Source organism: Onychostoma macrolepis, chromosome 25, assembly GCF_012432095.1.
Source record: "Onychostoma macrolepis isolate SWU-2019 chromosome 25, ASM1243209v1, whole genome shotgun sequence".
Classification (NCBI taxonomy): Eukaryota; Metazoa; Chordata; class Actinopteri; order Cypriniformes; family Cyprinidae; genus Onychostoma; species Onychostoma macrolepis.
In genome coordinates, this window is record NC_081179.1 from 15,766,065 (window position 1) to 15,791,559 (window position 25,495).

Genomic DNA, 25,495 nt, shown 5'->3' on the forward strand with positions numbered 1-25,495 from the left:
GTTATTTAATTATAAGTATGGGTCACATAAATACTATTAAATTAAATTAATATTGTATTTAATTTATTATATATCATCAGATATAATCTCTTTGTAAATTTAAGATTAATATGTAAACTAAACAAATATATTATAGTATATTAAATTATATTAACATTTATAATTAGTAAACTTATTTAAAATTACTATTTAGTAAACATATAGGCCTATAATAATATTATATATAATAGTATATATAATCGAGGTTTATAGCAGGTGTAACAGTGATTAACAAAAGGAGCTGAGGGTCCGACACCCATATAAACCAATAAAGCACATTTGATTACAAATACCCCTGCCTCCTTTTTGTTAATCATCCACCGCTTACCAGTCTTGCACTAATTTCCTCACATAATGCCTTTATATTTATTGTTTTATACCTATATTTATTGTTAATTTTTTTTTGTCCTCTGCTACTAGACTGTCTACATCACAATAAACTACTTAGATTTGAAAAGAAGCAGCTTGTGGAGACTTGCTGATTATTTTAGACTTTAAGTATGAAATTAGTTGAGATTTTGTGATGTAAATGTTTTTCATTTCTGACATAATCATGATCTGATCATCAGATCAACTCCTAACCTGGAAATTTTAATAAGTTGTTTCTTGTTTGTCCTACTGTTTATTTATTTATTTATTATTATTTAATTTACAAATTGTGTCTTGGTTTTCATGGTATACAAAAAGTTTGAAAATATTAATTATTGTTATTTGTGACACATAAATGCAATGGAATTATATTTATAGTCTAATTTATTATATAATCAGATATTGCTTCATGTGCTTTGCAAATGTAATTTGTAAACTAAACTAATATCAGCATTAAAGTCGTACATAAATGTAAAAATTTTGTAAAAATGTAGAAAATTATATTTCATACATTAGTAGTATTATAATTCCCATTATAAAAAATACTATACAAATAAATAAAAATACTAATAAATATGATATAAAATAAAATATTACATACAATAATATTTACAAATACTATAATTTGTGCTTTATCATGTCAATTTAATGCCAGCACACACACAAAAAACATCACAGCACAAAGATTCACTTCACCAAAAACATTTTAAGACACAAAATGAGGAAAAATGCAATGAAAAATAATACTTCAAAATTCACAGTGTTCATCACAAATATATGTAGAGCACAACAAGCAGAATAAATCAAAATCACATTCTGTTTGCCTTTCATTATCATTTTCCATCTGAGGAAAGTCTATTTCAAGATTCAGCAACTGCTGGATTGAAATAGAGAGTTCTTAACTAGCTTAACCACCAAGGCTCTTCAGTCAATCATCTTCAGCAGAGATGATTTACCAGCTTTACCAGAAAAATCAGCCTGGAACATCATGGAAACTGGTCTTTTGAGCATGATCTCCCAAAACTGACTTATAGTGCAATTCAGAATTCACAGCTTCAATATCTCCGAAGTCAATCAAATTCATTATGACCGTTGCACACACACTCATGATTTTTATTATTATTTTGCCATTAGCTCTAACACTAGAACTCAAACCCCCAGGAAATCAACTTCCTGTGGAGTTGACTCAAATCAAACAGCTAATCAAGATCGTTCATCACTTGAAAATGACAGGCAGGTGAAGGTGGATGTTGAAAATCAGGAAGGAGCCCTCCGTTCATCAAGCTAATCACTCGAGTCATTATGCAGTCTGGAAAAGCCTGAGCATTCCGGTACATCATATTTGTATGGGTTACAGGGTTTGCATGGGCGTTTAGTCTCATGATTGCTCAGGCAACGAGAGGTCAAAGGTCAACCTACATGCAAGCTGGGGAACAATAGGCCAGTTCAGTGGGAACCGAGAGCGCGGCTCTGCACGTACCCTTTCATTACGCTAATCGGTCCAACAGCACAATAGTAAATACAGGGTGGGGACATCATAACTACCCATCTCAGGCCGCCACATATCCACGCTGAACCAGAACGTCCTCGTTGCCTCGGGCAGAAGTTGCGTTTTCCCACCACGTCTGCTTGGCACTGCGCAGAGAGATGTCACATGCCGGCGGACAGCAAAGGAAGGCCACCCTGGCATTGTATGATGGTTCCTGCTTCACAAAGCACCGGGTTTGATGTCGATTGGTGGGTTATACAAATGCGGTGAATTACATACTGTATGAAAACGACATATTTTTACTCTCCTCTCGTGTCATCATAGGTTTTTTGGGTCCTGTTGGATTAGAATGTGGTTGAAGAAGAACGGACCTCAAATAGTCAGAGTTCCTTGAACATTTTTCATCTAAATATTGCATGCAACCAGTTTCTTAGCGACTAGGTCCGTGAGTCAAGGACAGAAACGTGAACGATGGAAAAACGGATTGACTGCAAGTGTAATTTGCTCAGATGTTGAGAGGTTACACTTTGGAGATGTTTTCTTCTTTCTCAGCCAGCTTGTACCCATTGGTTTTCTCTTTTTGTTCTTCGGCGTTAGATCTAGTGAACAGAACAGAAGACGAGCAGTTTATTGTGGAAATTTGTGGAACAATAAAATTAATAAACTTGCAATAAGGTGTGGCCACACCACCAAAATTTCACAGACAAAAATATTGTCAATAGTGTAGGAATGCACAAAGCACCACTTAAAGGGATAGTTCACCCAAAAATGAAATTTACTCACCCTTAAGCCATCCTAGGTGTATATAACTTTCTTATTTCAGATGAATGCAATCTGAGTTACATTAAAAAAAAAATTAAAATTATATTAAAATGTGAAGTCCAAAAAAGTGCATCCATCCATCATAAAAAGTGCTCCACACGGATCCAGGGGGTTAATAAAGGCATTCTGAAGTGAATCAATGCGTTTGTGTAAGAAAAGTCGTCATTCACTGGAACGCGCAAACGACAGTTAGTGGAAGCTAGAGTTTACGGCTTATAAGGTGTTAAATATGGATATTTTTCTTACAAAAATGCATCGATTCACTTCAGAAGGTCTTTATTAACCCCCCAGAGCCATGTGGAGCACTTTTTATGATGGATGGATGCACTATTATAGGACTTCAATATCTTAAAACCTCATTCACTGGCATTATAAAGTTTGGTAAAGCCAGAATTTTTTTTTTAATATAACTCCGATTGTATTCGTCTGAAAGAAGAAAGTTATATACACCTAGGATGGCTTGAGGGCGAGTAAATCATGGGGTAATTTTTCATTTTTGGGTGAACTATCCCTTTAACACAAGTCATTGTTGAACCAAGCAGCTTTCTCTTAGTCAGCATGACCGACTTCAACGCAAGTGAATTTTTGCTGGGAACTTTTTTGCCCTCACCTCAAAATTCTGATCATGCAGATTCTTCGCAGAGCAACGGTAAATGTGACCGCATCTTTAGCTTAATGAAGGATACTAATAAATCAATGTGGGAATACAGCTGTCAGATTGTGTACAGATCACGTTAAAACAATCACCATGTAGTTGGATTTCAACCAACATTTCAACCATCTTCCTATACTGAAGATGACTTATCCAACTGGTATGTGCCTGAAGCTCCCTAAATTAATGTTGGTTAATTCTGATGGGATTTTTACTGTGCCGTTACATTACATTGTACTCTTTTATGGCATGTGATCTTCACAAATAAAGAATAAATTATTTATAATTCACTGAATTTGTATGGCTTCAAAAGAGATCAACATATACAGTGCCCTCCACTAATATTGGCACCCTTGGTAAATCTGAGCAAAGGCGGCTGTGAAAATAAATCTGCATTGTTTATCCTTTTGATCTTTCATTCAAAAATTCACAAAATTCTAACCTATCATTGAAGTAAAACAATTGAAAGTGGGGAGAAAATCTCATTATAAAATAAATGTTTTTCTCCAATGCATGTTGGCCACAATTATTGGCACCCCTGGAAATTCTTATGAGTAAAATATACTCTGAGGTATATTCCCATTCATATTTACATTTTTTTAGCACACCAGGGTGACTAGGAGCATGAAATTGTACATCCATGACTTGCTGTTCCAAAGGATTATAAATATGAGGAACACAAAGGCCAAATTCCCTTAATCATCCATCACAAGGAGTAAAACCAAACAATAAAGTTCTGATGTGCAGAACAAGATTGTTGAGCTTCACAAAATAGAAAGTTGCTGTAAGACAAAAGCTAAAGCATTAAAAATCCACATTTCCACCATCAGGGCAACAATTAAGAGGTTCCAATCAACTAACGATGTTACAAATCTGCCTGGAAGAGACCTAATGCACGGTGAGGAGGAGAGTTTGAGTGGCCAAAGACTCTCCAAGGATCACAGCTGGAGAATTGCAGAAAATAGTTGAGTCTTGGGGTCAGAAAGCCTAAAAAATATATATATCAAACATCCCCTACATCACCACATATTGTTCAGGAGGGTTTCAAGGAAAATTCTCCTAGCTCATCCAAAAACAAACTCCAGCATATTCAGTTATCAGACACGACTGGAACTTCTGGCTTCTATGGTCACATTAAACTAAAAAAAGAGCTTTTTGGCAGAAAACACTCAAGATGAGTTCAGCACAAACAGGGATAAAAAGTACCCCATGTCCACGGTTAAATATACTGCTGTATTTTTGATGTTGTGGGCCTGTTTTTCTGCCTGAGGTCCTGGACATCTTGTTTAGATGCATGGCATCATGGATTCTATCAAATACCAACAGATAAAAAATCTAAACCTGACTGCCTCTGTTAGAAATCTTATAATGGGCCGTGTTTGGATCTTCCATCAGGACAGTAATCCAAAACTCAAAATCAACACAAAAATGTGTCACTGAACATAAAATGAAGCTTCTGCCATGGCCGTCCCAGTCCTCTGACCTGAACCCTATAGAAAATAAGTGAGGTGAACTGAAGAGGAGAAGCACCAACATGGAGCTGTGAATCTGAAGGATCTGGAGGATTCTGGATGAAGGAATGGTATCTGATCTCTTGTCAGGTGTTCTCCAAACTCTTCAGGCATGCCAATATGAACTAGAGAAAGCATTTATTTCACAATGAGATTTCCCCCCCCACTTTCAATTGTTTTACTTCAATGATAGGTTAGAATTTTGTGAATTTTTTGAATGAAAGATCAAAAGGATAAACATTGCAGATTTATTTTCACAGCCGCCTTTGCTCATATTTACCAAGGGTGCCAATGTTAGTGAGGGGCACTAAATTCTGGGAGGTTGGGGGGGGGGTGCTGTAAATTCATAAAAGAGGCATGAATTTCATTAGACATAGTTCACGGCAATGGTTTCCAAAGATCTTTCCTGAAATATTTTTTTATCCTTGTACTTTTGTTGTTACATCTGTGTTTTAAAATATTTAACATGATTAAGAGATAAAGTATGCGGTATATAGACATGTTTGCAAGGAAAATGAGTTATTGTCTTTGTGCAAAAGATACTGTTTGGTCCAGTCGCATAAGGTCTATTGTCAATAGTGTTGCAATGTATGAAGCACAGCTCACACAAAATTCACAGCAAATTTGCATGACTAAAATAAGGTGCTGTCATATATTGAAATTTTGTGGGCAAGAAAGTCCATTGTCTATTGTCAACAGTGTATCGATATATGAAGCACAGTCACTTTCAAACCAAGCAGTTTTCTGATGGTCAATGCGGCAAAATCTATAGTGACCTACTTTAACCTGTTGTGAAATCTGCATGGGGAAATATTTTGCCCTCAAGTAAAATTCCTCATTGCACTGATTCCTATTAAAATGATTTTGATCTTTCTGATAATTGTGACCATTTTGATACATGTGACCACATCTTTATTTAATTTTGGGGTGAATTTAACACTTACCTTTTTCTCAAAAGACACCAAATCAGTGTAATGATCAGCAGCAGTCCTAGCATAGAGGCCACTATTATTGTTGCTAGAATACCTGAAAGTAGAATTAACCTTATAATTATCAGTATGTTTAATTGTCTCAACTGTGTTTTTAATGCAGCATGCCTTGTATTTGTTTTGTATGACAATGTAATATATAAAGAATATGATCACAACCTGGTTTAAAATTAATTTTGTGCATCAAATGAAAGTCAGTGACATTAAAGTCAACATGAATTGGCATTTGCAACCAACGTGATGGTGATTTCAGAGTGAAACAAGATATTCAATAAGACAAAAATGCAGGACTTGATTTTTTATCCATTGGGAATAGCTGAATTATGAAAAAGTTATAAGTTATAATTTTTATTTCTTTTTTTACATTATTGTATTAATGTTCACTTATGAATCACACATATGAATGTGAATGCGTGAAGAATGTTTTGGGGAAATTCTGTTTTCACGTTGACTCAACAGAAGTTCAAAATAAATAGTAACTCCTCAAAAAAGCCCAGATTAGCTTCTTTGGTTAGCAGTTCTCAATATGATTAGCAGTCATCACACACTAATGTTACACAACTGACATAATGCACAAAAATACACAAATGTGGCTATGATTACACATGTGGTGACAAAAACCAGTGGTGTCAAATGAGACACGCATGCACATGTATAGGGCGCAGTGGTTTAAAGTAAAGATATCTGTCAGGCACTGCAACACTACAATTAGAACTAAACCATAGATACGTCAATGATAAGGTCCTAAAGTCATGCTAAGTGCACAAACATGCCCTCTCCATATGTTCAATCTTATGTCAACAGTAATTATGTTGTGGCCAAAGACGGTGGTGACGCAACACTGCAGCTACACGTCACTGCATGGCCACCAGCTCATCGCCTCGCATGAGTGTCATAACATAAGACGTCACGTCTGTTAGCCAGGGGTGAGAAAGTGTCTGACATCACAAACACACATGCACACACAACTGTTTGTTTTACTATAACATACCCCAGCTCATCCAAGTAAAGTGTCCTTGAAGGAAAGAAAAGAAAACTATGAATTGAGAGGAAAGTTTGTGTATATATTGCACATACAAATGATGTGGGATTATTTGAGAAAAAAACAACCAAAAAAACACACACACAAGATATATTAATAGATATATTAGTGTTTTAACAGTTTTTGTTCATATAATGAAAGTCAATGGGGTCCAAAACGATATTGGACACCATTGGCTTCCATTATTGGGACAAAAAACTATCTTCTGTGCTCATTAGAAGAAAAAAAGTCAAACAGGATTGGAATGACATGATGGTAAGTAAATGATGGCAGAATTTGTGGATAAAATCAGAAAATGCACTACTGCGGATCATACAAGCTCCAAAGATTCTGATATTCTTTTAACTCAATACAAATACAAATATAAACTTACACCATTGCACTTTATAATATTCAGATATCACTTCCGAACACCATTTAGAATATAAACAGGGACATATTTGTCCTTTACAGGTGGAAAAAGTGATACATTTTTAATTGACGTTATGCTTTTATTTTACAATCCATGATCTAGACATTTCACAAAGAATTTTATAGACCAAAATCTGAGTCAGTGTCCAAAAAAAGGTCACGCTGTCTGCTGTCTCTCTGGGATCAGATCACACCCAAAAAAACAGTAGCACACAGCGTTCGAGAACTTAAGAATGTTAAAATACTTGAAGTGCTGATTTTGCCCCTTTGTCCCTTTTAATTTGCGCTTGACTCTTTTCGACCACAGAATACAATTACTGCTCAACTTTTCCCAATAAAATGTAAAAATATGCCCTCACCATGATGGTCTTCTGTCTTTTTGTGCATTGCATATCATAATTAAAATTGTTTGAGCAGTATTCTCCCACAAAAACCTCGCTAATGCTTAAAACAGACCAGCTTTTAGTCTAGACTAATCATCAGATAGTTAATCTGGATCCTGAAGGCTGGACATTTCGTGGTCCTGTCGACATCCATCTAGCAAAAGCATACTGTCCAGTTCATTGGAAAGTAACTACAAAGTTTTCATAACCAGCGGCGTAACATATCATGAACACTATTTGCTCAACAAGTCATTTCATCTACTGCAAAACCAAACTAGTTTGAGACAAAGACTGTCTGAGTCTCAGAGACAGTGTTAGAGGGGTACCATCCAACTAAATAAATATTGCTCAAATGACATGCTAGCCTTAGGAGCTGACTTGACTATATGAATATTGTGCGTGACAGCGTACTGCAGAAATTTAGGCCCTCAGGAAGGTCCGTGGCCCTCGCTGGGTCTAATCTTCCCATTCAACACGTTGAGGTCTGTGGTAAGTCAAGGCTGAGTTGAAGTCCTTCGGGATTGTGGCTTGAGGATGCCCTATGGTGGTTTTCATGTTTGAGTTTCTATGCTGGTTGATTTGCCTCCTCATCTTCTTCAGCATGGCTTCAGCCAGTGATTGTTCGAGCTCGGCAGCTTCGTCCCGAGATCTTCCTTGTATGAGTTTTCTTATGGTCTGAAGGTCTAGATCAGATTGGCAGTGCAAGTAACTCCTGAGGTTCAACTCCGGGAAGACGACCTCTCTCAGAGCTTCAACCATCAGACCCTTTGCATGGTATCTCTCGAGTTCGTGCACAACATTCTCCTCCAGGGATACAAAGCATATCCCTTTATCCGTATCAAATGCTCCCATATACCACGGTGTTGGTGTGTTCTTCCCAACGGAAGAGGAGTAGCCAGTATTGCTTTGCACCCTGTTCTTTGACCATTCCTCTTTCTGAGTTGCCTGGCTCAATTGTCCCTGCTTCTTGGTCTTCTTCAACTTCTTATGCTTTCCTGGTTGAGAACTCAACTTTGGCAGAAGTTGGTAGAATCCCTCGTCGGCCAAATCCGCAAGGTCACCCACCAGAAGCTTCTGAATGACTTGCTTCCTCTGAAAGGGGGACGCCGCTGAAAGAATACCATGCAGTCCTGCACCAGACACAATGTAGAGAGGTGTTCAAGCTTAGCATTGCAACGGAGGACTGCTAGGGTAAAACTTTACTAGTGCAGGGGCTGGAAGGAAAAATGAGGGACTGAGCTTTCTTCTCCATAATTTAGCTTCTTAAGAAACATTGCCATGCAGTAAAGAAAGCAGCAAGTGGTATCGATGAATTTAGCCTTCATGCAAGGATGTTAGCAAACAGCAAGACTGAAGCAGATCACAAGCCTCCGGTAATGACAGCAAACCCAGACTTCTCTCATAGCAACAAAATGCCTGACATTTAGAAGTAAACTCTGTGGTGCACCAACTCTAAAACCAGGTTTAGAGGGAAAGATTTATGCCAGTTGAAGCGTCTAATTTAAAACCCAGCATTTGTTTCGAAGGAGCCTGCAGCAGAAAAGGTCTTTCATTCAGGAAAAAAGGTAACAGTGCATAAATGAAGGCCTTGCGCAGATGTTGAAAGAGAGACAAAGCCAACTTGAAAGTTCATATTCCTATCAGTTCTTTGATAGGAAACCATGGCACTCTTATAAAGCTTCTCTTTAAGCATTGCAGCAGATATTTTAACACTTAGGCTTCCTGGATATATCATACAAAATCAAATTGCAATCTAGACACAACTTACCATCCTTGAAGGAAACCAGTACCACTCTGTTATCTGCGAGTTGTGGTTTCCGGTAATTTCCGTGTAGTGGCACAGTAGTAGACTCTTGGGCATAAGAAGCATACAGAGCTGTGGCCAATGCCAAAAACTGTAAAGACACAACAGTAACATTACTACACACAATACAGACAGCTGAGACTATTGCCACATAGTTGCAAGTCACACACAAAGTTTGGCTAGTTAGGTGTTTGCAGTTATGCCATAACTACATGCACTACATCTATTGACAACCATTCAAAAGTAGCTGTGTATTCTAACGAAATAAACTTTTTTCCAAGCAACATGTGTGAATCATGTTTGCTGCTAATGAATAGCTTTGCCTCAGGTATTATAGACCTACTTGATCATACTAACAAGCTGATCAGCTTGCAGTGCAGATGAAGTGTATATTTAATAACAGTTGCCCGATTTGATTTCTACTAAACCATCTTTTCTCGAAAGCAAAGCATACCTGTTGACATATCAAGTACCTATTTCCGTGAAATACCTGTTTTCTTGAAATGGTGACCGGTCTCCTAAACACGGTCCATAGTACACTGGGATAGCAAGGCGGTGTGGTCAATGAACCATCGTAGCGGTAATACTCATCCAAATGGGCTGGTAGCAGCGCATGGATGTTAAATGCTGGGACCTGTATTTTCTGATCTGTCAGTTCACAGGTTAGCAATGGGAGAGTGTTAGCATACTTGTGTTGTGCACATCCCAATCACAGATATTTGAAACTATATGAAAGTAACGTACCTCTGTACTTTATCCCATTCATGTATTTGAAGAATTTGTCGAAAGCAGGGTTGAACTCTCCAATCTAAATAATATAAAACACTGACTCATTAGAAAATAAGAGTTACGCTGGAAAAATCGTTGATGTGACTTTTAAGCACTTATTACAAGAACTTATTACAGGGACAATCACCCTAAATTATCGAGAGTTAAATGCCTTGCAGTGATGGCTCATTAGTCAGTTCTTGCGGGAATAAAACCAGCAAACTTCCGAGCATCAACCCTGAGCCTTAACCACTGCACCACATCAGTCGCAGTGGTTTGAGGTCTGGACTCACCTCAATGAAAACTCCCAGCACAGCCAGTCCATCATGCTTGTCCACTGCCATTGAAATGTTGGGGTATTTGTCAGAATTGAAGTGTACTACATGCATCTGGATACAACAGAAAAAACCTGGCTTTAAAGAGGAATCTTAAGTAAATCTATCTATCTATCTATCTATCTATCTATCTATCTATCTATCTATCTATCTATCTATCTATCTATATCTGCCAAGCTCGTGACCTAGTGCTGCATCTAAAACAGAAAACTTTTGCAGTGGAATAGCCATATATTGCAATAGCATTTGTCGACTCGTTTGGACATGTCGTTTGATTGGCTAAAGAATTTTATAAGAAAGCCATAAGTTATATTCTATTTAGGGCTATTCACAGCATGTGCCCTCTGGTCTCTGGAAGGAGAGAAAACAGTCAAATATAAAAGGGCAGAGGTCTGAACTACAGAGCCACAATGACTATAAATCCTGTCTTTGGGAGCACATTTATGTGTGTTCTATGAACACAAACTTTGCAGGCATTTTCCCTGTCCTAAAGTGATAAACAGAGATAGAGTGATTATTATTTGGGACACCTCCATACATGTTACTGAACATTGCATCATGCACTGTTGAGTCCTGACTTCAGGTTTCTTTTCAAATCCTCTATAATGGGCTTATGCAATCGAAGGTGTTCACAGTAATGGACGAGGTATCCTCTTTGGGGTGTGCGTGTACATATTTACTTTACCTCTCCAGCAAACCGTTTGCCATTAACAGTGTGTTCTGATCCAGTCAGCAGATTGGAAGAGCCCCAGTGGAAGTGGAGCTGAGCTGCTGAATATCTGTGAGGGAGGCTGGAGATGTACATGTGAGACGGCAAAGACAACTGCACTGTGGGTACAAAGGAAATAAATCATGCATTTCACTTTTAAGGTATGGTCACTTGCAAAACAAAAAAGGTCTATTGTGGTGAATGCATCCGATGCAACCTCATGCAAAATCTGCACGGGGAAATGTTTCGCCGAGTCAAAAGAGACAATGCCCCAAGTCAGGTCCATCTTTCAATCTAAAACTATGTTTTTTCCTGGGTTTAGTTTGTCAGGCATAATAATCTTAAATCTGGCTACTTCTACAAGTAATATCACATGCTTCCTCAACAAGCCATATGATTTCCAGTGTCCGCAGCAGAAACGGTACAAGGGAAGTTAAATATATAAAGGATAAGCTCCAGAATAAAAATTTCCTGATAATTTACTCACCCCAATGTCATCCAAGATGTTCATGTTCTTTCTTCATTCAAAAAGAAATTAAGGTTTTTGCTCCATTAAGTGGACTTCAATATGAGCAACGGATTGAAGCTCCAAATCGTAGTTTCAATGCAGCTTCAAACGGCACTACATGATCCCAGCCGAGGAATAAGGGTCTTATCTAGCGAAATGATCGTTCATTTTCTAAAAAAAATCGTTCTTTTACTTTTATTTGTAAAGGGCATTTGACTTTCTTTGCACGTTTGCTTGTAAACACTGGATCGGTACTTCCGCCTACGTCATGCATGACCTTTCCAACGTAACTACATAATGTGCGAATTGAGCTAGTGCAAGATGAGCATTTGTAGTTAAAAAGTATATACATTTTTTACTGATTGTTTCACTAGATTAGACCCTTATTCCTCAGCTGAGATCGTGTAGAGCCCTTTGAAGGTGCATTGAATATGCAATTTGGACTTTCAACCCGTTGGATCCCATTGAAGTCCACATGGAAAAAATCTTAAAATGTGTCCTCAAAAACCTTAATTTGTTTTCGACTGAAGAAAGAAAGACATGAACATCTTGGATGACATTGGGGTGGATAATTAACAGGCCTGCATATCGAGATTTCCATTTGACAAATTCCACAAGCTTTTCAACTAATAATCCTGCCTAACTTTTTCCAAACTAAGTCTGTAATGGCTCTGAAATCCCAAACACAGTGGTACACTGTCAGGAAACCTCATCAGTATTCATCCTTGTGGCAGGACCTCTGTGGCAGAAATGCACACTTGCTAGTTAACTATACATTTCCCTCTCTTTTGGATCAGACATGGCTCTTTGGAGTGAGAGTGGATAAAATAAAAGAGTGTCTTAAGTAAACAATCACAGTCGAGAAATGGTAGATGGAACAACTTCAGTCTTTTTAATGCACTTTTGACCAAAAATATAGGCGAAAATACCCATTACCTACAAAAGTAGCACTTGTGATGTTGTTTAAGACGTTACCTCGAATCACAACTTTGCCATATTTTCCAGACTAAAATACAAACAGGTTTGTTTTATCATAATAAGCGGGTGATTATGGGAAATTGCTATGGCAGACATGCAAAATAGATCCTTCTATCATTTTCTCCACATTGACCTAGAAATTAAGCTTGAGAAGAAAGACTATTTTACCTTTATGTGTGACGCACGGTCTCATTAGTTTAACAACCACAAATCCTTTAATCTATTGTAGTGAAAGAAAGGTCTATGTTTTCGCTCAGACATTACAATATGAAATGTAATATCTAAAAATGTACATTTAAAAGGTACGCAATGTGACAACAGTTATTAGTCGTCTTTAAAAAACAAAATGCTCTATAATCATACTGCACCAACCAGAGTGTCCGTTGTTGCTGAGAGTGAGCTGCTCATTGGTTGACAGGTTGTAGTTCTGGACCTGGATGGGCGGCAGGTTTGGATCGTATCTCAGCAGCTGTGTTTGGAAGTCGATGGGTGACTGGAATGCTCCTCCACAAAATGGGTAGTTGCTGGACCAGTTGTGTTCTCCATCAGGTCCTGAAAGCAAAAGTCGAAAAAAAGCTGTGGTTAACGAAGTGACCGTTTCTTATCTGGTGGTGTATGTTTCAACATTTGATGTGGCCAGAATTGGACTGCATTAAAGTTTTGCTAAGACACAGGCTAAGGTCAGCGGTCACAGAACACTGCCTTACAAAATGAATGCCCTTCATGAATACCACACCCAACAATAAAAGATAATGTTTTGCTTTGGGGGAGGCTTCAAAGTCATTCCAACAGACTATAAATTTGTCTAAGAGACATTTCTAGTGCATTGTAGAGAAGAGGGTACAGAAAAGGGTAATTTTTGAATAATATGGCAAATTTTTGAAGTAAAATATTAATTACTAGGCTTTTTAAATGCGATTGTCATTGTTTTCTGCTACTGAAACAGTGGCAGTAAAAGTGGTTTCCTGTCGCTGTGGGCTTAAAGCATCACATTAAGGGCTTGTGTATACTTTGTCAATGATGATCATGGTTTTGTGGGCAGCTTTTGTTTTCTGGACTGCCGTAACTGCGAGACTTCAACACAGTGTTTCTTTTAGTAGCTTAACATGTTCCTCCCTTGCGGTCATAATTACTCACTGCTCAGTTCATTTCTAATCTGGACTAGCCTCTCCATCATAATCACATCAGATGCCTGTGGCCGGCCCTAAGAGGTTCATAACCCTAAATCATAACTGCTATGCAGTCATAATGAGCAGACCTCTACAGTAAAACATCTGCAGCTCTCTGGTCTGGATGTGTTGGACATTAACACAATGAACTGTTTGAAGCTGAGGTCATGCTGCTATTTGCAACAAAAGCCATAAATTAAAGGGTTACTTCACCCAAAATGAAAATCTTGTCATTAATTACTCACCCTAATTTCGTTCCAGACCTGTAAGACCTTCGTTCATTTTCGTAACAAAAATGAAGATATTTTAGATGGAATCCGAGAGCTTTCTGACCCTCCATAGACAGCAACAGAACTGACACATTCAAGATCCAGAAAGGTAGTAAGGACATCGTTAAAATAGTCCATGTAACATCAGTGGTTCAACCGTAATGTTATAAAGTAACAAGAATACATTTTGTGCGCAAATAAAACAAAAATATTTATTCAACAATTTATTATTTTCCGTGTCAGTCATCGATGTGCGTTCACAAGAGTTTCACGACGAATGCCGTATGCGTGTGGTGCTGCTGACGTAGAAATTACAGTCGAACCATTTTTGATCAATTAAATGTCCTTGCTTAATAAAAGTTTGAATTTCTTTTAAACAATCTTACAATCCCCAAACTATCGGTGTCCAAATCTGAGTGCGAGTCCAAGTACCCCAACTCTAATTGTTAGGGTGTTCTGGAAGTTCATTACTGACTCAAGTCAAAAAAGCCTCATCCGAAGTCTCTAAGATATTCTCTGCTCAACAAGCTGCATGATTGATGTATCATTCATGTCTGTCTGGGATAAATTATGCTGAGAAAATAATCTCAGCTAACTTTTTTTGAGCATTTGTGCATCTGTTTTCATCTTAGACCTCAGGCAGAGATGTGTTTGATGTCATTATGTCACTGTACATGATTGAAAATGGCCTTGACTCAGCGGAATTAATTCAGACTCTGAATGTCAAGAGCTCTCAGTGTTAGCCGGCACAAAGGACAACACTCATCTGAGCTCTGTCGGATGGGCATGATAACATCTACACAACAGCACAAGCACTGCAGTGTTTCTCGTTGAGCTATTCATCATGGTATTTCAAACAGTGGTCAGTTGGACACTTCACTCAATTGTCACATTGTCCGCATCTCAAAATATATACATTAACATTTTAATGGGTAAAAATATTTCATAGACTTACATTTTGGGCCACTTGGACCAGTATTAACTACACTCAAAACACTTCAGCGTCATATCTCTGACTTCTGCATGAGTACCACTCATGTTTTCTTCAGAAAATGCAAAGATCTAGTTTTAGTAGCAACTAAACTTAGCAGTTTGCTTAATGAGGGTGGTTGGTTTGATAATCACATCGTCTAAAATTTTAGTCTATGAGCCTAAATACAGCACATTACAAGGTAGTCTGACTTTGTGGGCACTGTAAATTTGCACACAGAAGTGAAAATTATTTCACAAGTTTAACTGAAGGGACAGAAGAGATTCAGCTTGTAAATTGCAATGTGCCACACACAAAGACAGAATAATATTATGCATTGTTCTTTCCTAAGTATAGGGAGCTATGAAATTTCACAGCCAAGCAATTAGACGTACAATCTCCTCCAAAAATAAAGCCATTATAACAGCTCTGTTTTGCAGTTGACGTCCCTTGAGCTGCCTTATATCTTCAAAGCAGCTGTAAAATAAATCAAAACAAGACATGTAATGTAATTACATAAAAGTGTGTAATTCAATTCTGTGTCAATGATTCAACAAGTCTCCTTGCAAAGTCAGTGAGAACACGTGAGTGACAGCAGCAAGAGGAGAGAGCTGGGTGGGATGACACAAGAGCCGTGAGAGCCAATAGGGGTCAAAACGGGGTCACCTTTACACCACGAGATCCCATTTTCCAGGAGCAACATGTTCTTTGATACCTCCTTCATGGCTGCCAGAGGGTCTCCATGTGCACACTGGTATGGCATACTGGGATTGTTAGAGATAACGGTGAAAAAGCCTGCCCAGGAATAGTCTTGACTCATGATGAGGATGGTAACCAGAAGCCTGTTTGGTTCCCTAGGTGCAGGCAATAGAGCAGAACACTGCCACAGCGGCCGTGATAAAGCATGTTTATTTTAAAGCTCTTCCGCGTGTAAAGAGCACGTTTTGCTGGTCTCTGTAGCAGATGACTGGATGACCTTTTCTACTGAGGTGAAAACGACTCTGGTCATTGTAAGAGAAGGCATTACAACTCAATTACTTACAGCTAGGTGATAACCTAAGCTAAAAGTTTCATGTTTCCTCCATCTTGCATTTGATGGGATGAAATAAACATGATCAACATTTCATATACATTTTTAGTCAACTTTTTGGATTTAAAGGAGTCTTTGATAGCGTCTCTCAGTAGTGAAAATGGCGTAAGATTTGGTTCGATTAATATCAGGGTGTCAGTTTGAGTTGTTTGTTTGAATGAATCAAATAAAAAATGATTGAGTGATTCCTTTGCTTCATTAAAACAGAACGGTTTACAGAAGTCTGTGTGGGGCATTTTTAATGTATTAAAATGTTTTAGTAAAAATATTCAAAAGTTCAGTGATATTTTTTAAAAGAAATTAAAACTTCTATTAAGCAAGGACACATTGAATTGATCAAAAATGACAGTACGGAATTCATCTAATTTAAAATCTAATTCAAAATGCAGTTCTTTTGAACTTTACATCTGTCAAAAAAAAAGCATCACAGTTTCCTCAACAATATTAAGCAGCCCAACTGTTTTCAACATGAATAATAATGAGAAATGCTTCTTGAGCAGTAAATCAACATATTAGAATGATTTCTGAAGGATCATGTGACACTGAAGAACTAAATTACATTCTGTAAATATAATAACATAGAAAACTGTTAATTAAATTGTAACAATATTTTAAAATATTACTGTTTTTACTGCATTTTTTAACAAATAAATGCAGCCTTGGTGAGCATGAGAGACTTACAGTAATTTAGTTATATAGTTACTGTTGTTTATATCTATATATTGATACATTGGTGCATATATTTAACTATATACATCCATCAATCCATCAATCTATCTATCTATCCATCTATTCATGCATCTATCTATAATTCTTGTTTGTCTTCATTTAGTATGGAAAGCCTGCCATTCTTATATTAAATATTTTGAATTGCAACAACGGTTATTTTATTTAAATAAATAAATGAAGGGTCTACTTACCATTATAGGTCCATTTTGCCCCTGAAAAAGAGACAGAAACAAATATTAAATGTTTTTAAGGTTTCACTCAGTTCAGTCATAAATCAGTCAGATAATGCATTCCACTGCAGCTGGACTTTATTCTGGCTGCAACCTGCTGCTCTGGTCATTGCTGGCTACTCTCAGTCAATCTGACTGACAGGCTGAGCCAGACTCTTGCTGGTCTTTCCCAGAGATTTCTGGTTGACAATGAGATTCCCCCGGAGCATGTATAATCCGTCACTGCTTAAAATTCTAAAGAGCGAGTCATTGGAAATAAAGGCATTCCTCTGATTAAAGTTCATAAGTTTAATTTAAATTGATGTTGACACAGAGTCTATAATGAAACGCAAAGCATTTTTGCACAACTATTTTTAATGCACAATGCAACTGTACAGTAATGGAATTTTTTCCCAAATGACACAGGAAATTATTATATTTTCTCAATATGAAATTTAGAGTCCAAACAGGAAGCCGCAAAAATGTACTGAGCAATTTGGTCATCGCTTTTATTCACAAAAGTTAATCTACCTTGCTACTGTAGAACCACAGGTTTTTCCTGAACTGACCCTTTGGGGAAGATCTACAGAAAAGATATTAACAGCAGTTAAGTCGGCACCTGAGCGCTAATTTGGCTTGATAAATGTATCACCTGTGGTTTTCAATACACACTGAGGTCATTCGAGGTCATCTGTCAGATCTGCAGACACAGCCTTACTAATTCAAAGCATTTTGGGGTTCTGTAAATTTATAATTACACATTATGATTTTACATGTTCTTACTTTACTCCCAAGGTTGTTCATTTATGGAAACAGTATTCACCCACTCATTATGTTAACAACTTAAATGAACTTCCAGGAATCTATATTTGATGTTCAATTTTCTTCCAAATTACTGCTTCTACGCCAATACGAGACCATATCTTCCATTTAAAGCGATGCAAAATGTTGCAAGTTTTTACAAAAGAGTTTTACCGAGTACTTTGAAAAAAAAAAAAAAAAAAATACAAACATTCACAAATGTGACCCTGCACCACAAAACCAGTCATAAGGGTCAATTTTTCGAAATGGAGATGTATACATCATCTGAAAGCTGAATAAATAATCTTTCCGTTGATGTATCGTTTGTTAGGATGAGACAATATTTGGCCGAGATACAACTATTTGAAAATCTGGAATCTGAGGGTGCAAAAAAATCTAAATATTGAGAAAATCATCTTTAAATTTGTCCAAATGAGGTTCTTAGCAATGCATATTACTAATCAAAAATTATGTTTTGATATATTTATGGTAGCAAATTTACAAAATATCTTCATGGAACATGATCTTTACTTAATATCCTAATGATTTTTGGCATAAAAGAAAAATCAATAATTTTGACCCATACTATGTATTTTTGGCTATTGCTACAAATATACCCCAGCGACTGGTTTTGTGGTCCAGGGTCACAAATATGCATCAGAAATTAATTTTCTGAAAGTGTTTAAAAAGAAAGTATTTCTGCAGTATAAAATGCAAATGTCACCTCAATAATCCATCATTCAACAACAACAACAACAAAAACTATACACATAACTTATTAGCCAACAATAGCCTAATTAACATTTTTCTATATTCTTTTATATGATTTTTGAATGCACATGTAGTACAGACCTGTTAAGTGATAGGTTATCATGTTTCTGACCAATCAACAGAAGTGAGTTCTGCAAGACTTACCTGTGGACTCGAGGGGACACGCGACCAAGATGATGATTATGAGTGTAAGTGTCATTGCAGAGAGGTCCCGGCTGCTTCTCAAGTGCCCTCAGAAGTCGCCTCATAGCTGTCGGACCCGGCTCTTATATCAAGCACGCTGCGCTCGCGAGTTAAACAAACTGACGTCACGACGATGACAGAGCAGAGAATATGTGTCTCTCGTTTACAAACCTGCGGCTGTGCCTCGCGACTACAGACAGCATCAGAGGAGCACAGCTTTGTCTTCACTCTGATAAATAACTATTAGCCACGCGCTCTCAAACCGGTCATTTTGAAACTCCGCAAACAAGGTACAATAGAGCGTCATCTGATATGAGAAAAAAATTACAGCTTATATGACAGTGATTATATCTCCATATTGCAGCATTTGCTCGGTGTTTACTGTGCCCGCAAATAACATACTGCGTTATTATAGGTGTCTAGCCTATGTATATCGTGGGCATCGTGTTTATTGTGCAGCTGTATACATTCTCTTTGACTGGTTTTGCTGCTATTGCTCCATAATTTGTCATCTATATATATATATCTATAGGCTATTTATTTATCAGTCCATGCGCCGCTCAGCCAATCAAATTAATTGTTGGAGGCCTATCATCATCATCATTATTATTAGCCTATAGATATAATATTATACAGAAGCACAACACTAATTTAGTTTATACTCGAACAGTAGGCTAATTTAAATTAATAGGCAAGATCATAAAAACTTGCAATCCATAACTAGGTATACATTGGACTGCACTAATGTTGGGTTAAAGCGAAGACTACAGAAGGGACTTTGGTTAAAGTCAGTAAGGCACATGTGTGTGTATAGCCTATATAAATATATATATATATTAGGCTACCTACCTGATTACCTACAACACTCAGCAGGAAAAAAGTAATTTTGGGTAATTTGACACAAATCAATTCATAAAACACCAAAAAATGTAACTTATGGCATACTATATAAATGTACAATAACGCCATTTCAAAACTTTTGGTTGATTCTGTAAAGCGTCATCCCTCTAAAGATGTAATGCATAGGTCTGTGGTGTTGTATTTTTCCAATAGGAACAGGAAAAGTGGATTTTGCCCATCTCTGTTTCCCCCCTGCTGGTGACCTTTGACATTGATGAAATAACTTCATATAAGATTTTTTTTTTTTTTTTTTCGGTTTTCGATTTTTATCTAACTTATTTTAGCTTTGAGAAGAAGAAGAAAAAAAAAGATAGAAATATATGGGGCAAAGAATGAAAAAAATAATAATGAAAAAAATTAAATAAAATATAAAAAATATATAATAATTCCTAAATTAAAGTTTGTGTTTCATTCTTTTTTCCTATTGTTTAAATTTAGTTGAAAAGTAATTTTAAAAACACACGTTGCAAATGGTGCTGTTTTCTTTAGATGGTATTACAAATAAATCACTGTCAATAAACAGCAGGTTCTTATTTTAACAACTTAATATGTCTTGCTATAGATGCACATATAGGATTCACTTGAGTGAAAAGCGTGATAAGTAGTTTTCGTCTTTGTTGTAATATTATATCAGAAATCGAAAAAAAAATCCATACTGTAAATAAGGTTCTTGAGATTTTTTTTACATTTTTTTTTTATACACACTTATATACTTTATAATGTCACTACGAGCTAAATCTATCACATCCCTGGAGACACATGGATGATCTTTTAGTGAACCGAAGGTCAAATGAGGAGAATCCCTCAGTAATTTGCCATCTGAGCCACTCAATATATAAAACATTTTTAAAAGCCTACTTATATACATGATGGGACTGAAGAATAATAGTGTTAAATTATGTTTTCATTTTCGTTATATAAGGGACAGCCAATGCTGAAACCTGAATCTCTACACACATCATTTGTGGGGCCTCTTACTGGCACCGTGCTGGATACTATTTTCATCTGTAACCTGCGAAGAATTCTCCCATAGTAAAGTGCACAAAAATGGTCATTATTATATTATATATGTCTTCTGCTATATCTGTACACTTTGAACTTAATTTATTTTTAATTCTGCGCTAGACCAATGCTAATTGTGTTTAAAGGAATAGTTCAACCAAAAATTTTAATTTGCTGAAAATGTACTCACCCTCAGGCCATGAAGATGTAGATGAGTTTGTTTCTTCATCAGAACAAATTTGAAGAAATGTAGCATTAAATCACTTGCTCATCAATGGATCCTCTGCAGTGAATGGGTGCCGTCAGAATGAGAGTCCAAACAGCTGATAAAAACATCACAATAATCCACAAGTAATCCACACCACTCCAGTCCATCAGTTAATGTCTGTTGAAATTAAAAAGTCGTCTCATCTAAATCAGGAGAGAAATATGCACAGATCAAGCAAACAAGCAAAATGTTGTTATGTATTATGGACTTGCAATTTAGCTGGAAGTGATGGTTTAAAGTAAAAACATCTTAATAATGCATTTGTTTCTTACAAACAAGCAGCTTTTCACTTCAAAAGACATTAATTGATGGATTGGAGTTGTGTGGATTACTTGTGGATTATTGTGATGTTTTTATCAGCTGTTTGGACTCTCATTCTGACGGCACCCATTCACTGCAGAGCATCCATTGATGAGCAAGTGAAGGAATGTTACATTTTCCAAATCTGACGAAGAAACAAACTCATCTACATCTTGGATGGCCTGAGGATGAGTACATTTTCAACAAATTTTCATTTTTGTGTGAACTATATAATTTTACTGATTACTGCTTGTGAAGAAAGAATGCAGAACAATAAAAAAAAATTTTTTTTGTTATTTGTAACAATACTGTGAATCTACAGTAACATACAGGTGCTGGTCATATAATTAGAATATCATCAAAAAGTTGATTTATTTCACTAATTCCATTCAAAAAGTGAAACTTGTATATTATATTCATTCATTACACACAGACTGATATATTTCAAATGTTTATTTCTTTTAATTTTGATGATTAGAGCTTACAGCTCATGAAAGTCAAAAATCAGTATCTCAAAATATTAGAATATTTACATTTGAGTTTGAATAAATGACCATCCCTACAGTATAAATTCTGGGTATCTCTTGTTCTTTGAAACCACAATAATGGGGAAGACTGCTGACTTGGCAATGATCCAGAAGACGAACATTGACGCCCTCCACAAAGAGGGTAAGTCACAGAAGGTCATTACTGAAAGGTGTGGCTGTTTACAGAGTGCTGTATCAAAGCATATTAAATGCAAAGTTGACTGGAAGGAAGAATTTGGGTAGGAAAAGGTGCACAAGCAACAGGGATGACCGCAAGCTTGAGAATACAGTCAAGCAAAGCCGATTCAAACACTTGTGAGAGCTTCACAAGGAGAGAACTGAAGCTGGAGTCAGTGCATCAAGAGTCACCACGCCAGACGCCTTCAGGAAAAGGGCTACCAAGCCACTTCTGAACCAGAGACAACGCCAGAAGCGTCTTACCTGGGCTGTGGAGAAAAAGAACTGGACTGTTGCTCAGTGGTCCAAAGTCCTCTTTTCAGATGAAAGTAAATTTTACATTTCATTTGGAAATCAAGGTCCCAGAGTCTGAAGGAAGAGTGGAGAGGCACAGAATCCATGTTGCTTGAAGTCCAGTGTGAAGTTTCCACAGTCAGTGATGATTTGGGCTGCCATGTCATCTGCTGGTGTTGGTCCACTGTGTTTTCTGATGTCCACAGTCAACGCAGCCATCTACCAGGAAATTTTAGAGCACTTCATGCTTCCTTCTGTTGACAAGCTTTATGGAGATGCTGATTTCATTTTCCAGCAGGACTTGGCACCTGCCCACACTGCCAAAGGTACCAAAAGCTGGTTCAATGACCATAGTGTTACTGTGCTTGATTGGCCAGCAAACTCGCTGACCTGAACCCCATAGAGAATCTGTGGGGTATTGTCAAGAGGAAGATGAGAGACACCAGACCCAACAATGCAGATGAGCTGAAGGCCACTATCAGAGCAACCTGGGCTCTCATAACACCTGAGCAGTGCCACAGACTGATCGACTCCATGCCACCGCATTGCTGCAGTAATTCAGGCAAAAGGAGCCCCAACTAAGTATTGAGTGCTGTACATGCTCATACTTTTCATTTTCATACTTTTCAGTTGGCCAAGATTTCTAAAAATTCTTTCTTTGTATTGGTCTTAAGTAATATTCTAATATTTTGAGATACTGATTTTTGACTTTCATGAGCTGTAAGCTCTAATCATCAAAATTAAAAGAAATAAACATTTGAAATATATCAGTCTGTGTGTAATGAATGAATATAATATACAAGTTTCACTTTTGAATGGAATTAGTGAAAAAAATCAACTTTTTGATGATATTCTAATTATATGACCAGCACCTGTAGGTCTGTTGTATTTGTGTCTTTTTAACGTAAAAGTATATTGCTTTTTAAATTCCAATTCCTAAATGAATTGAGGTAGTAAACAGAATTCAGAAATTCAACTCAAATTTGAATGTAGGAAGTAGAATTAAAATGAACTAGAGTTCAAAGATGTACAGTAAGTTTATTTTTAATTATAAAGAAAGACTCATGAAGACATTGGCAACTAAATGTTTGCATTTAAGTAGCATATTTATTTTTTACTTGCAGATGTACATCTTTTCCAAAATAACAATTTCTAAATAAAGATCGGAAACAGTACAGGTGAATGAAACCAATGACTCATGATTTTGTAGGCTACAATGAATCATCAGTTGCCCAAGTGTAAAATTCTAGGAAACCATTAACTTCTATAGAGAAGCTTTTCACCAAATTTGAGAGATTTAGTGAGATTTCATTTTGATGCAAGAGACTTCTTGTGATATGTATAGATGGGCTTCACTTCATCTGTCTATAGCTGGGAATGTATTGAAAATTTAATGAAAATATTTCCTGCAGACTCTCCTTTTCGAAGTTCTTCTTTCTCTCTTTGGAATGGTAAACAACCGCAGTTACATTTTCAGCTTTTCAGGTATTTACAGCTTCAGGATTTACTTAAGTCTTGATGAAAAATACTTCACAGCATTCATGGGGAAAAAAAGACACACAAAGCAACTTTACAAAATAAACTGTACATTTTATTTTAAAACTGTTGCAATTTACAAAACCAATTTTAAACCAGTAAATCCAGCCGTCACTTTCTGCTGAATTAGCATAACCACGCTGCTACCAAAATCTGTTTTGATCCTTTAACATATACTGACAACCACCATAATAACACAGGTGGTAAAGAGAAAGACACATGGAGAATCCAAGTTCATCATAAGCTTTTCCACAAGCTGAGGTAAATCCTAATATATAGAAGATGAACAGTGTCATACACACAACCACAAAACACCATGGTAACACACAACACTAAAATAATACAATAAACATCCATTTAACAACATAAGATATATAAACTGTAATGAACTTATAACAAAACCTAAAACACAATTATTTACATGAAATACCATCAAATGTGAAATGTTACACAGGGAGTTTCAATTATAAGTTGACTTGTTGTTCTTTGTATTTCCCAAACCTGTAAATTTTAGTATTTTATTGTAAAATTACATTTGATGTTCTGATAGATCAGTTTTTCACCATATATAATAAGTGAACATACTGTTAAGCAAATAACAGTTTTTTTTTTTTTTTTTTTTTTTACAATTATACTACAATCATTTTTAAAGGGGTCTTGACATGGATTTTTTAAAATTATTTTAATATGTTCCTTGAGGTTTACTCATAATAATAAATTTTTTGTGCGTGCAAAAAACAAATAAATGTGTGTAAAAATGATTATTTTCAACCCTCATTCTGACCCTCTCTCAATGACCTGTTTTTAAGGGGCGGGTCCTTTAAGGCTTGTCAGTAATCGGCCACTGTTATGATTGGCTAACGTCATTGCATAGGAAACTCTGTCAACGCCCCCCCTCTCTATTGCATGTGAATGTTTTGACAACATAATCAAAATAAAATGGTAATTTCCAGACAAACATTATGAAATAATTTACTTACGGTTTTTCATGCAGCTGCAGTCAGATCTAGTACCGCTTCATCTTTCAACAAACGTTTCTTTTGTGAACTCTCCATGACACTGTGCCTCGATTACAAAATAAAAAGCTCTGAACAATCCTCAGACACGATATGGGATGCCATTAAAAATAAACTATCCACTTGTTCCTTACGCTGGAATCCTTCAGATATCTGTATTTAAGACATGAACGAACTGTTCAAACCAAACGTGTCAAAGCGGACGTTCTTTCAATCCATTTGTGACCCTGGACCACAAAACCAGTCTTAAGGGGTATATTTGTAGCAATAGCCAAAAATACACCATATGGGTCAAAATTATAGATTTTTCTTTTATGCCAAAAATCAGTAAAGTAAAGATCATATTCCATGAAGATATTTAGTAAATTTACTACTGTAAATATATCAAAACGTCGTTTTTGATTAGTAATATGCATTGCTAAGAATTCATTTAGACAACTTTAAAGGCGATTTTCTCAATATTTTGATTTTTTTT

General features: G+C 36.6%; 1 protein-coding gene across 5 annotated transcripts; it reads right to left on the reverse strand.

The window, feature by feature from the left end:
- Nucleotides 1-1,041: 1,041 nt before the first annotated feature.
- On the reverse strand, nt 1,042-25,110 carry ca12 (carbonic anhydrase XII). 5 transcript variants are annotated; one of them, XM_058766549.1, is made up of 11 exons: nt 18,962-19,491; nt 17,228-17,248; nt 13,182-13,361; nt 11,300-11,442; nt 10,573-10,668; nt 10,256-10,319; nt 10,002-10,159; nt 9,476-9,602; nt 6,863-6,886; nt 5,827-5,908; nt 1,042-2,496 (listed from the first exon to the last, which is right to left on the reverse strand). In XM_058766549.1, exons 1-11 carry the CDS (start codon nt 19,014-19,016, stop codon nt 2,418-2,420), a joined length of 1,029 nt encoding a protein of 342 aa, XP_058622532.1. In that variant the 5' UTR covers nt 19,017-19,491; the 3' UTR covers nt 1,042-2,417. The 5 variants fall into 5 exon arrangements, with proteins under 5 accessions (XP_058622532.1, XP_058622533.1, XP_058622529.1 ...); XM_058766550.1 differs by lacking the exon at nt 6,863-6,886; XM_058766546.1 differs by lacking the exons at nt 1,042-2,496; nt 5,827-5,908; nt 6,863-6,886 and adding an exon at nt 6,893-8,837 and having other exon boundaries at nt 18,962-19,497.
- Nucleotides 25,111-25,495: the final 385 nt, after the last annotated feature.